This window comes from Crocodylus siamensis, chromosome 7, assembly GCF_052110815.1.
Source record: "Crocodylus siamensis isolate JL-2025a chromosome 7, ASM5211081v1, whole genome shotgun sequence".
Classification (NCBI taxonomy): domain Eukaryota; kingdom Metazoa; phylum Chordata; order Crocodylia; family Crocodylidae; genus Crocodylus; species Crocodylus siamensis.
In genome coordinates this window covers 77703736-77717529 of record NC_143401.1, presented here as the reverse complement: position 1 = coordinate 77717529, position 13794 = coordinate 77703736, and the positions used below count along the sequence as shown (strand labels likewise).

Here is a 13794-nt window from a genome sequence, read left to right as displayed (position 1 = left end):
TTCACTTCTTTTTCTGAGGGTTAGTGACTTAAATCAGGATATAAATTGCAATTAATGAACAGACTAAAAAAAATAGAAGTACCATCTTATGCTCCTGGTATTTGTGGGTTTATTACTGTAGAATTTGTTAAGATAATCTTAAAGCAAAGTCAGTGGCTGTTCATTAACTGTGTTCATTTCTCCGCCCTCTCCAAAGGTCAACATAAGATCAAGTTCATCCCAGAAATGGTGGGGCCTATCTTAGAAATGACACTAATTCCTGAAACTGAACTTCGAAAAGCTACAATCCCAATATTCTTTGATATGATGCAGTGTGAGTTTCATTCTACCAGAAGCTTCCAGATGGTAAGTGGTGCTTAGCTACTTACTTTAAATTTGGGAAACAATAATTGATCTCTGGTTTAAAAATACTGTTTTAATAATAAGATCACCGATCAGTATAATTACAGATTTCATTATTTCTTCTAAGGTTATGTAGCTATACTATTTTCATCCCAAGGAAGCAGACACATGACACACACATCAGTGTAAACTGGTTTATTCTGTTGTAAACGTAGAACAGACATGTGACAAGAGACTACAATTCTGGCTTCAGTGGAAACAATAGACCTATCCGACTTCAGCAGTCCATGAATCTGTGCCACCCTCTGCCCCACCAAAGAGATTTGGTTTCAGCATCCAACCCAGGGGATTAGCTTCTTTAGCAGGATTACACCCCTAAGGGGCTGCAAACATTTAAATTTCTCAGAATACCAGGAGTTCACTCATTTAACAAACTGTGTCTGCAGTTCCAGTTAATTTTATCCTGGGATAGCTTTTTGCTTGATACAAATGGGCTATTTCCAGGTCCCCTGCCACCTAGTGATGAGATTATATAATAGTGCCTGCTGCAGGCAGCTACATCCAGTGTATTACATCCATGTGCAAACCAGTATAAAGGACATCAGTGTAACGGTGTCATGTGTCCATCACCTAAGTGTTTTAAGCTCTTGTTATGTTGGAAACTTTTTTTTGTGGAGTAGATAAAATCATCTTTGTGCTGCAGATGGAATAGAGACACAGGTATTTTAATTTTTTTACTGTAACTTGGAAAGCAGGCTGCCTTCTGAGGTGAGTCAGACTAAGAAATTTTGAGGCTTGGTATGAAAAAAAATGGGAAACCAACAATTACATGAATGGCATACTGTTCCAGTCTTCCCCATAATTGTGATATTCTTTACCATAGTGTGGATGTGAAGAAGGATGGTATAACATCAACTGTCACTGGCTTTATGCTAGATATGAGTACTGCAAAATGCTAATCAAGTAATAATATAACATGTATGAAATTTTACCCTGTGGTGGGAAAGGAGGAACTCCCTCTTGAGCTATTTAAAATCTTGTCCTGCTAACTTCAATTTTTATGAAACAAGTGCACTATAGTAAAAATAATTTTGACATAACTGTCTTTTTACCTGTGATCTATTATTTGCAACTATCTTGTGGTTTGAATATCTAAGTGTTCATTAGAGGCCAGAATCTTACTAGCTTTTGATACCCAGGTTTTGCTTTTATATGACATGGTGTGAAAATTAGCAATATAAAGCAGTACTTTAAACTATTATTTAAATAACTTTGAATCAGCTAGTGTAAATCAGCACAGCTCCACTGAAGGAAATGGAGCTATGGCAAACAGCTGAAGATCTGACCCTATGACTTCTGCAATATGTTTTGAAGCTTGATATTAGTTTTTAACTAATTATGGTTATATACTAATAACCAGAGTTTATAGATTTGAATTGACTCTTTTGATTCTTGGGTGGAAAATAATCTTACTCTTTCCAATACCTTTTCATAAATTGGGAATGTTAACCAACTTTCAACATATCTCTATCCAAAACAAATGAACATATAGAAGGAATGACCTGTAAACTACTACAGTCTTTTATTATTTTTGGATTGTGTTGCACTACATGCTTTACAGGAAAGACATAAACAGGATTGTACTTCAATCCAATTAGTGCATAATTAGTTTTTTGTATTTTAACTCTGGTGTAAAAACTGAAGCACTCAGTGGGAAGCCATTTTAATATTCAGGTGTCAGTTGTTCACTTTTGTTACTTGTCATTTTTTTTATTTGGACAATTATATGGATCATGAAAAATACAAGGGTAGGTTTATAGTTAAATTTACGGCCCTATATATTTTTGACAGAATAAGCTTTGCATAGAATAGTCTGGTGATTTTAATAGATGAACATCTGAAATATTTAACCTAAACTCTCTTCCCCTATTGAGAAGAGAAATGCTTCATGCTTAAATCAGAGATGCCTTGAGTGTCAGTAAAAATATTCAGCGTGCATTCTCATGTCAGTATAGCTTCTTTCATAATAGATGTGTTAATATGACAGCTGAAGAAGTGGTGAACTCTTGTGCAATGAGTTTGGAATGCACTTTTATATCTAATGAAGCCCAGGAGCTGAGCACAACCACTGTTCACCCTCCTCTCCTCCCTAGCAACAGGGAAAAGAGGGGCTAAGGAGCCACAGCAGCACTCAGCTTCTGGACTCCTGAACTACACAGAAGTTGTGGCTCTGAATTCAGTAGCAGAAGGAGAAAGTGGAGCGAATGGCAGCAACGCTCAGCTCCTGGGCTCTGGAACCTGTGAAAGCTTTTGTAGCTCAAAGGGGAAAGGCAGTGAAGACCTGCTCTTGAAAACAAAAGAAAGCTATTTCAAAGAAAGCCCGGCTGCTCTAGGGCAGAGCATAGTCCCACTCCCACCGTGTTCCCAAAGTACATGGTTCTCCTGTCAGCAGACACCACTGGTAGGTTACTGGCAGTGCAGGCAGCTAATCTGCCCTCCCCTTCCACAGGCCTGAGATTCTTCAATCCCCCACCAACACTAAGAGCATTTTTATATATGATCTGGGGTGGGAGGAATTTAGAGTGAGTCTCAGAAGCCACTCTAATTAAAACACCCGCAGTGTCTTGTGTATCTGTTTCAAAACGACAGTGGGGACACTTTAAAGTTCATTTGACAAACTTTAGTTAAAGCACCCCTTGTGCCATTTTGAAATGTGGGGATGCTGAATACACAAGATGCTGTAGCACTCTGGAGCATTCTGATTAATCAGGTTGTTATTCAGCATATAATAATCAATTAAGTGAGTCTGCCCTGATGTGTTCTAATCAGAACACATTGGACCTTGTCTGTAGGTGTCCTAAGAACCCAGAAATTCAGCTCCTTCCAGGCTAATGCAAGCTGGTGAGCCATTCATCTCAATCCCTGCTGTTGCACAGGGCATTGTTTAAGCTTAAAGTTATTTTTTTAATCAAATTTAAAAAAATACTACAGAGTATTAAACTTTTTGCTTTGTAGTAATAAGCCTAAAATTACAAAAAAGGTATCTATTCTAATATTACTTAAAATATCACATTCTAATATTATTTAATTTATATTGGTATACGCTCAAATATAGAACCATAACACTTGTCTATGCAGCCCTCAGCCCACTTCTGATTTTAAGGTTTGGCTCACTTGTTAAAAATAATTAAGGTCATAGACTGTAATTGGCATAGAATTTGACACTGTCTTATTGTTGGGCCATGAGAATACTTTTAGAAAAAGAGACCAGTTTCATGTGTCTGTGATCACATGCCTTTCTCTGTCCCACCTCAGACATTCTTTTCTTTTCAACATCCAACTCAGTGGGCCAGGTGCTTTTGCGGGCTGGCACCCATTGAGGGACACAAAGCACCTGTAAATGTCCAATAAAAACTGTTCCACTGAGGAGAGGGACTTCTCACACTGTATGTTCACAGCAGCCAAGTCCCATCCCTCTTTTCTTCCCTCCAAGCTGTGTGGTTATGACAGCACTCTGAGATGACCATCCCTGGAGACAGTGCTTTCCAGATCTCACACTTGTGCTGAAGCTTAAAGTTTGATCTGGGCCTGGACCTGGTCCCAAGAACCGGAGGAATCCAGTCTAGCTTCCTGATGCTTCTCTGTGCTGTTTTTCTTGTATGTTAGGCAGGCTGTTGCTTATTCACCATCTGTAGTGACCAGTGTTCTCTACATAACAGAAGCAGATATATGCGTTGTAAGAAGGTATTCATGCCTTCTTCAAATATATTACCGCTACCTAGGTAGCCTTTCATACTTAGTTTTAGTGTACATGCAACTACCAATTATCATTGTCCTGCTTTACTTGCAAAGAGAACTTAGAATTGACTGCTTGGCTACTGTTTAACTAATCTGCCAGAAATCCAATTATCTAACCTTATTAGTCACATCAACAAGGGTTTAAATTGGCTCCACTTCCCCAGCAGATGTGTAAATCTCATAATGTGTGGGGGTGGAATTTAGATTTTTCACAGAAATTTAATGCTAAAATATGTGGCCTGTGTTATTAACAGGCAACCCTTACCACATCTGCTTTTATTTCAGTATCAATTGTTTTTCATCTGGTGAAAACATTAATAGACAACACTTGGAGTGCTTACTTAGCCTTGAGAAAAAGACAAGTTTTACCGATTTTCTGTTGTGTCTTGAAAGCATTAAGTTAGAGGTTCTCAAACTGTGTTCTACGGAGACCTGAGCTGACAAACGATACTGCCCACTTCCCCCTCCCCTACCTTTTGTGTACAGCTCCAACTAGGATCCATTTCAAGGCAGCAAGCTACCAACTGGCTCCCCAAAAAAGCTATCTCCTCTTCCTCTACCAATTTCTTTCCTCGCATCAATCACACCTATTCAAAACCAGTGGGAGTTAGGGGAAAAAATATCGTGAGAATTGAATCGTTTATTTGAATCCCAGTCCCAAATAAGCAATGGCAGTAAATATTACAGTGGTGGCAGCGCAGTTAGTCTGTGGCATGAACATACTAACAAACCAAGGTCAAAAACACCCCTAATTCTTCCCATTTTACCTCCTTTGGGTCCACTTCCCAGGAGTTTTTTTGTCCCTCCTTTGCTCACACAAAACTTCCCTGGGTCAGTACCATAGTTTTCCCTCTCACTTTACGTTTATTTCTCTGCCTCCTCTTCTGTTGCAGTTTAGTGGTAGAGTCATTGTCTGCATGGGAGACCCAGGTTCAATTCCCAGACCCACATGTGGTTACAGCTGTTGAGGCACTTAAAGTCCAGACTTTGAATTCTGTCTCAATGGTCTAAAGGGGGATGGAAGATCTGGGCAGCCTCCACTCCTCCATACTCCTGCCTAGGCATATGTGACCTCTCATACTTATAACATGGTCCAGAAGGATCAGCAGTTGCCTAGGGGCTTTTGATACCCAGGTTTTGCTTTTATATGACAAAATGTGAAGATTTGCAGTATAAAGCAGTATGACTTTGACTATTACTTAAATTACTTAGAATCAACTAGTGTAAATCAGCACAACTCCATGGAAGCTGGAGGAGTTGTGGCAAACAGCTGAAAATCTGGCCCTATGAATTCTGCAATATGTTTTGAAGCTTGTAATTAGTCTTTAACTAATTATAGTTAAATAGTAATAACCAGAGTTTATAGATTTGAAGTGACTCTTATGATTCTTGTACGTTCTGCAACGAAATCTTAACTAAATAAAGATGATTCAAACTATGATCATTAGTACCCATTGATGCTCTGTTACCTAGAAAGATTGTATGCTAGCCAGATTAGGCCATGGATTGATTTGACCGTAGACCAACCCTTCAGCACTTAACACTGTCACTACTTGGCTACCACCAATTTTTTAGATCTTTTGGGAGTCCCACTGGTTGAATGACACAGCTTTCTAGTCTGGATCCATCCCAAAGGTCATAGCTTGAGTACACCACTAGTCTATCACCATCCTTTTCTAATGACCCTTTACATGTTTGAAGACTCTTATCAAATCCCCCCACAGACCATGTACAGACATTCAGAAAGCCAGGGGAGGAATTGATCTAAGTTATGCAGTTTTCTCTGAGCAATCTAGTTTAGATTGAGAGTGAACTTTATATACATCCATCCTGGTGGAGGACAGGGTGGGAGATGTGCAGGCAGCCTGCACCGGCCAAGTCCTACAGGTAGGGGGGAACTCCTGCATGCCTCCCAGCATGCCCTGCAGGCTCCCTGAGCTATGAGAGATTGCAGAGTGCAGCCAAGTGCCTGGGCCATCCCTGATTGGCTGCTGGGTGAGAGCAACCAGGCTTCAACCCTCTGCCACCTCACCTTAGACCCTCCCCTGTGCCCAGCCCAGAAGCTTCTGGAAGAGCCCCAGGCAAGTGCCCTCCCTTGTTAATCACATGTCTGTATTTCCCAACCTGTATTTCTACACCCTGTCACGGCGCCCCACCACCCACATGCAAGCCCAGGAGCTGCAGTATGTCCTGCTTGTCATCATGTGTGACTCGCACTGGAGGCTTCAGAACATCACATGTGACCTTGTGGACATGATCCAGCAGCTGGTCACCATGGGACATGGCTTTTTCTGCCCAAGACAGTGGCCAGCTATCCTGTGTGGAGTCAGCAACTCTACCCTGTACTAACCAAACACCCTTGACTGGGCTGATGATTTTCAAGTGGCTGCGAGGAGATGGATGAAACGTTGGGTGCACATAGGTGTAGGTCCTGGTGCACTGCTCTCCCTCCATCTGGATGCGGCCCCCTTCTCCAGGTTGAGCAGGGCTGCACCCCTATGACCTCGGTTTTTTTCAGAGGCTTCCTGCATATGCCTCTGATGCTAGCAGTGCCCCACACCCTACCCTGGAAAATTCCAGTGACCTCTACCTGCAACGCTGAAGCAGCTGGCCATGCCTTACCTGCTCCTGAAGTTTCCAGGGGTATCTACCCGTTGCCTCAGCTTGGATTTTTAGTGCCACCCCCACTCATTACTCACCCCCTCCCGCCCTGTGGCCTTAGTACTCTGGGACTCTAGCTGCAGGCCAGAAAACCTTTGTAACACCCCAGGTGCACATGGCTCAGGAACCCGCTGACAGTGGCCAAGCTCCAGAGGTCACAAGGTCACCTCTGCATAGGCCTAGTCCCAGCGTTGTGTCCCTGACCACCCTGACCTAGCAGCTGCCCACACTGCTTCTGATGGGGATGACGGGGAGAATGTCTATGCACGTGTCCAAATCACAGGGTACCTGAGTTTGACTCCTGAGATGGTGTGTGAGTGCCAGGGTCAGGGTCTGTGAGGCTGTGACTGAGCCACAGGGGCATGGGATCCCTGGCTGTGTATAAGGTTGCCAGGGCTGGGGTTCCTTGGGGCTGTGCCTAAGCGTGGGGGTTCTTCTCAGCTCAGTGTTGGGGTCTGCATGTATGTTGTAGGGTGCTTTGTGACAGGTGCTGGCGGTACGAGGGCACAACACAGGGACTCAGGGCTCATACAGGGGCACAGGCATCTTATCTGCTGCCTGCCTGCAGCTGACAGATAGCTGGAGACAGGGCCAGAAAGAGGATCTAAAGGCAGGGCCAGAGAGATGATCTGCAGCAGGGAAAGCAGACCACAGTTCCCCTGCCTCCCCTAACTTTCCTGACCCCCGACCAGTGCCTCCCTCTGTTGCCTGCCCCTCTCCACTTATGTCCCCATGGTTCCTCCCCTGCTGCCTGCCCTTCCCCCACCAACACATACCCTGTGTGCAGCAGCTCTGGCTCTGGCCCTGGCCTGACCAGGCACAAGTGCTGGTGGCAGCTCCAGTCTCAAGCCCAGGTCAGGGCTGGAGTTAGAGCTAAAGCAGCTCCCCTGCCCCTACACAAACTCTGCAGACCAATGCTCTGTGCACTGTTCCCTGTATTCCCCGCACTACCACACAGTTTCCCCTGTGCTCCCTTGCTGCACGATACACTCTGAAGCCAGAGCAGCCTTGTGCCCTAGGCCAGTACTTGAACCCAAGACAATTGAATGGGGCCAGTTGAATGGGGATGGAAAAATCTTGGATTCGAGTATATATGATAACACAGGTGGAGGATTTCTGAAATGAGTATTAATAAAGCTAAAAATTATAAGCTTCATCAATTTTTGTTGAATTTAGTCTAGTCCTCTTAGCTAAAGAAACAGTTGGTTTAATACAGTAATAAGCTTGGATAGTACCTCCCATGAAGCAACTTCCCAAGGCATTTTACAAAGTCGTAGGCAAAATATGAAACCTAAATATACCCCATAGACCCACATCAATAAATCACAATGTACAGTTCTTCATATAAGGAGTACTATTTTATTTAATTGGGTCAGACAGTTTGATAATATTATGAGGTAAGAGTGATTTGATAATCAAATATCAGTTTCATCAGGAAATTGATGTAAAGTTTTCAAAGTCATAAGAAAACATTGGAACTATACTCTAATCATTTGATAGCACAATTTTATTTACTTATAAGTTTTCAACTAACTTCAGTCAGAACCTTAAAATAAACTCTTGTAATAATTTCCCTAGACATGCCACAGAGATTGAATTTGGGTCTAAATCAGATAAAAATCCCAGTGTAGATATTTATTCAGGCACTGAGCCCAATTCTTGAGCCATGAGCCACTGGAGTAAGGCATCAAGGACAATCTTTACAAAAAAATTTGCAAATTTAGCTGGAAATTACAGGCAAGCAGGCTCTTAACTGTTTTCCCATGACCAAAAATACCATTTTATGTAACAGCTGTGATTTCAGCATATTGTTTCAGCCATCTTAAGGCAATGACATCACCAGTGTGAAGAGCTTGAAGGCCACAAGCTAGCCTAGTAGATGAACATGAGTCAACAATATGGGACATGTTTTGAACTTGTCCACAAGGGCATTTGTTGTCATTGCTAAGGTCCCGTTGGTATACGTTTGAGGTACAGTGACCCTGTCCAGTTCAAAAATGGTTGACAAGTGCCCAATAATGGCATGGCCAATTAAAGTTTATTGACTGTAGGGTCAGAGATGATGTGATAATTGATTGGTGCTTGTGCTGACTATTCTTCGTGCTATTGAGTAAGTAAGGAAAAGTTAAAGGATTTTGAAAGGGTAGACCATATTGGATGTCTTGAGTGGAGCTGAGCTATTGGTGGGTGGGATATGCCCTTTGGGCAGGGGGCTGGACTCGATGATCTCCCGAGGTCCCTTCCAGCCCTAATGTCTATGAAATCTATGAAATGTCCCAATGCACTAGCAGCATAGGAGTATCACAGAGCTGGCTAGTAAGTTTACTTCACCATTTGTGTGGCGGAGATGAGGGGGTGCAATGTTACTGAGGACTGGTAAGCATGGGAGTGGAGCAGGGTGCAGTGTGCCTGATACAAGATACATTGTAGCATGCAGTTGGGTATCCGCTAGTTTGCTGTGCGATGACCGAGCCTATACAGGGGCACAGTATTCTGCAACTGAATAACAGTGCGAGAGCAGATGAATGTAGTAGGGAGGCATTGGCATCCCAAGTGGAGCCTGCAAGTTTGGTAATTAGGTTATTCTTCATTTTGATTTTTAAAGTAGTTTTCTGGAGATGTGATTTATAAGTTAAAATCCAGTCAAGAGCAACCCCAAGATAAAATGAGTAGGTTTTGAATTTGAGAGGCTGACCGTTTAAGTTGATAGTGAGTTCATGATTAATGCTGGCTTTATGCAGATGGAAATCACTTGAAACAATCTTTGAGGTATATGGTTTGAGGTGCCATTTTAGGCAGTACTCTGACATCAGTCTCAAGTCTCCATCAGGTGTGAGCTCCACATTTGAAAAGTCATGGGCTTGGGTGGCAAAGCCGTTGTCATCATTGTAAACACCTTTTTGTGAGCTGGTCACAGGCAGGTCATTAATGCACAGGTTGAAATGGAGAGGCATTAATACTGATCCCTGAGGGAGGCCATTGATTTAATGTCTCCAAGAGCTAGTTCGGTTGGCCAGGTAGACTCTAAAGCATAGACCAGGAAGAAATACTATAGAACAACCTCCCATAGTATTAGGGGTGTACTTGGTAGCTGTGTTGGTCTGAGACAAAAAGACATACAAAAAACTAGAAGTCTCGGTTCCAAAATTTTGGAACCGAGACTTCTAGTTTTCTGTATGTCACATAGTATTAGTTGCATATGCTGCTTTCCCTCTTGGCTTTAACTAAAATAACCAGCATCGAATCCAATTTTTTGCTTTCTTTATTCCTTAATGGAGCTTTTTTTGTAATTGTTGAGTTAGGTTCTCAATGAAAGGGCCAATAGGATTCTTATTTTTTCCAAAAATACAGATGATTAGCAATTGCAATGGACTGGGTCAGGAGCTCAGCATTCAACAACATTCAAATGTATTTTGATTAGACCTATATTTAACCCTACTACTTCAAATGATCTTTAATAAAATTGAAATATAAGATGATTTTAACTTTAGTTTAAAAGACAATTTTAACATTCAACAGACCTAAGAGGCATTTGCATATTCTCCAAGAGATAAAAAAATTAACAAAAATATGAAAAGAAATTTATCAAAATTAATCAGGTTTTTTCCCCAAATAATTCTATTAATTCTTGTGAAATATTATAAAAGGTAGGAACCTTATCTGTATAAGGTTCCTAGACATTTTTCCTATGCTTCATTTTTAAAAAAGAACACACAAACACTTTGTTAAAGGCAGAACAGTGGAATTAAGGGACACCAGCAAAATATCCAGGAGCTGAGTGTCACTGGTATCAGCATGAAAGTTCCAGCATACACCGTTAAAACATTAAGGTTAGGATGTGTATATAATACTGAAAAGTAATGGTCTGAGAAAAAACCCTAAGGGACACCACAATACATCTGTCCCATTGCATAGAAATTGGAAGCACTTTTGACATAATGTGGTTATTGCCCAATGGATAGACAGCAAAATCATATAAGAATGTATAATACATGAATGCATAATATATATGATTACTAACACAAAACTACTGATGCAAATAAAACACCTCTAGCTGGTGTTGTGTTTTGAGGAAAGGTAACTCGTTAGGGACTAAAAGAAAGGAAGAGAGACCTATTTTATTCAATTCTAAAGGTTGCCAATAAATTGCAGTGTCAATGAGGCAGTTGGATCTGCAATTTTATTTACAGATATTTGTGTGGGAGGGAAAGGAGTTTATGTTTCAGGGAGTTTCAAAATTAATACTAAACAGCATGTATCACCTTTCATTTGAGGATCTCAACTTTTTGTATGAACCATAATGAACTCTTGACACTTCACAGTGCCCTTGAGTGTTATGTAAGTATTAATGTAATTAAATGTTATATTAATGTACATCAATGTAATTAAATGTTACGTAAGTATTAATGCACCCATTTTATATATGGGCAAACAGAGGCATAGGCAGTTTGTGCCTTGCATAAGATCTTGGTTCCAAAACAACATGAATTATGCTTTGTTCTCCTTGCATAAGCCCAGCATGCCACAAACTCAGCCGTCTTCCCAAAAGGCCTTCAATAAACCTTTGGGTTTGTTTTTTTTTAACCTCTCTCTTATTTCCTGGCATATGTGGGAGATAACGGATTAACCTCCACAAAGGTCAGGGAAAGGACACTGACTACCTAAGTCACTGAGAGTTGAATCCAGCTGTAGAGAAGGATGTTGTGAGGTAAAATAGAGGGGTTTGAACCAGCAGTTTTCTCAGCAAAATTCATGCTAAATTTAATACAAAGTTAATGTGAATCCTTGTTCATTTTTATATTAGAACAACTTCTTGCTGCTATATTGACTGTGATTCTCATATGCCAAATTCATTCAGTATCTTATAGTTAATGATACGTAGATCTAAAAGATATACTTAGGGGTCCTAATTCTTCAGCAGGCACAACACAATTATTTACCAAAGCTAGCCTGTCCATATTGTAGTAAAACCAAAAAACAATTTATTGAGTTACAGATCTGAGGAAGCCCAGATACTGTGGGCATTGCCTTGCTATGGATATCTCAGAGTTCCTTCCCAAAAATGGGAGATTGTAGCAGATAGATTATTGGATAAAGTGTCCACACCAAGTGATATACCCTTTACCCAGAATTCTAGTTGTCATTTTAAAGAGAAATTTTCATTATTGTCACCTGTAAGGAAGAGGTAGTAATGATTTCCAAGAAAGATCCCCCTGCCATTCTGCTGGCACACACACTGGAGAATTCTTTGGACCTGTCCCATGCTATCCAAGTTTCAGAGAGACATCTCAGTGACTGCTGTTGTCTGAATGGCTGGTGTTTGCCAGGTCTTCCATTAAGAATGCTGCCATTCCAAAGGCAGATTGCTCTGCCTAAATCTAAGCAATTTTATCTGTGAAATAAGGTAAAAGTCTTCAGTGAGACATATTCTGCTAACACCAGATGCTGCCCCAGAGCCATCCATCTAGATGAGGCTCCCCTTTTGATGTTCCGAAACTAATATTTAAGGACCTACCAAAATCTGGCATTGCCCATGATACCCAGGCAATACTTGCAAAATCCATGGGGGAGGAAAAAAACAAAGTTACAGAAAATAAATACTGGCCTCTCAAAGGGAGCCAGAACTCTTCAGGGTGCTATGACATCCTGCCAGGGCAGGGAAGAGGGGAGAGGGAGCTGCCCATTCAGAGGGCTGCTAGCAAGATGGCTGTGGAGGCTGTTTGTCATGTGGCCCCTCCCCTCTCACCAGTTGGCAGTAGGGGTAGGCCTAGATGATGGACAGCCCTTGCAGCCAATCAACAGTGAGGGTAGGACCACCGGGGCCCCTCAGCCAATCGGTGGGGGGGGGAGCATTGCACTCTGCCTGTGAAACGGCTGCTGGGCCCTGCATTCTGCCAACAAAATCAGGGAGCAGCCCCCTTGAATTCGATAGTTCCCTACTAATACTGAATATTCCTATCCCATACATATTGTTTTGTCTAAATATGGGTTATTTTCTTCCAAGCACTATAATCACAATAAGCCCTCCTAATCAGTCTCTTTCACCACTCCTATCATTGTTCAGCCCAGTTGACCAATGTAATTAGCCTTTGGAGAGCTGTGCCTTTGCAGCTGGATGCTCAGCCAGTGAACTTAAAGAAATTTGCATTTAAACATAATTGATATATATCTGAGATCCTGTGTGACAAATGTAATCACACCACTTCATATGAGTAATCTCAATCAAACAAGTAAATCACCCAGAGAGCTAATGCGGGCAGCAAGTATCAATTCTTCAGACGGAATGAGAGAGATTTTTTTTTTTTGCTGCATTAGAGAGCATGAATTTTGTGACTTTTTTGTGTATTTCATGATTGTATTATCTTAAATTTTACTTGACATGTCCTTCCTTGTACTATGGGGTTGTCGAGAATGGCTTGTATTTGGTTCTGAAGGGGGTGGATTACATTATCTTCCATTTCTCATTTTCATTTCTAAAATAAATTGTTAAGAGTAGCATTCTTGTTTCATTTGGGGCACAAAAACAAATTCAAAATTGTCCAGGACTTGCATTTTAATTTGTTTTTATGTGATATTAATTTCTTTACTATCTAACCAAAGAGCGATTGCAATTTAAGTGTTTAAAAGTTTGCATTGCATCTTACTTGGGCACTCTGATTATTTTTATTATTATAAATATTGTATTGTAGAGCTGGTGGCCCTGTCTATGGCTAGGAACAGACATTTAAAAAGCCTGAGCCTGAATTGATTCAATTTTTGTAGGTTAGTCTAACCTGGCTAGGTTGAACCAGTTTAGAACCATACAGACATTCCCTCTGGACTGAAGAAATGCAGGTACATGCCTGCAGTGGCTCAGGTTAGAAGCCAGGGGGCACTAGAGTACTCCTCCCTTTCTTCCCACCATACTCAGCTGGGGGAGGGGGGAAGGCATGGCCAGGCCCTGGCAGGACACTCTGATTAGGGAGTAGTTTCCCCCTTCCTGCCTCTGATCAG

At 41.5% G+C, this 13794-nt stretch overlaps 1 protein-coding gene across 2 annotated transcripts in view; it reads left to right on the top strand.

The window, feature by feature from the left end:
* The window catches only part of DOCK1 (dedicator of cytokinesis 1), a 553358-nt gene that overhangs the window by 402536 nt on the left and 137028 nt on the right, over positions 1 to 13794 (top strand). For both annotated transcript variants that reach the window (XM_090058391.1, XM_090058392.1), the window contains exon 33: positions 197 to 345. In XM_090058391.1, the coding sequence (XP_089914517.1) occupies positions 197 to 345 (149 nt within the window). The remainder of the gene's footprint in view (positions 1 to 196; positions 346 to 13794) is intronic.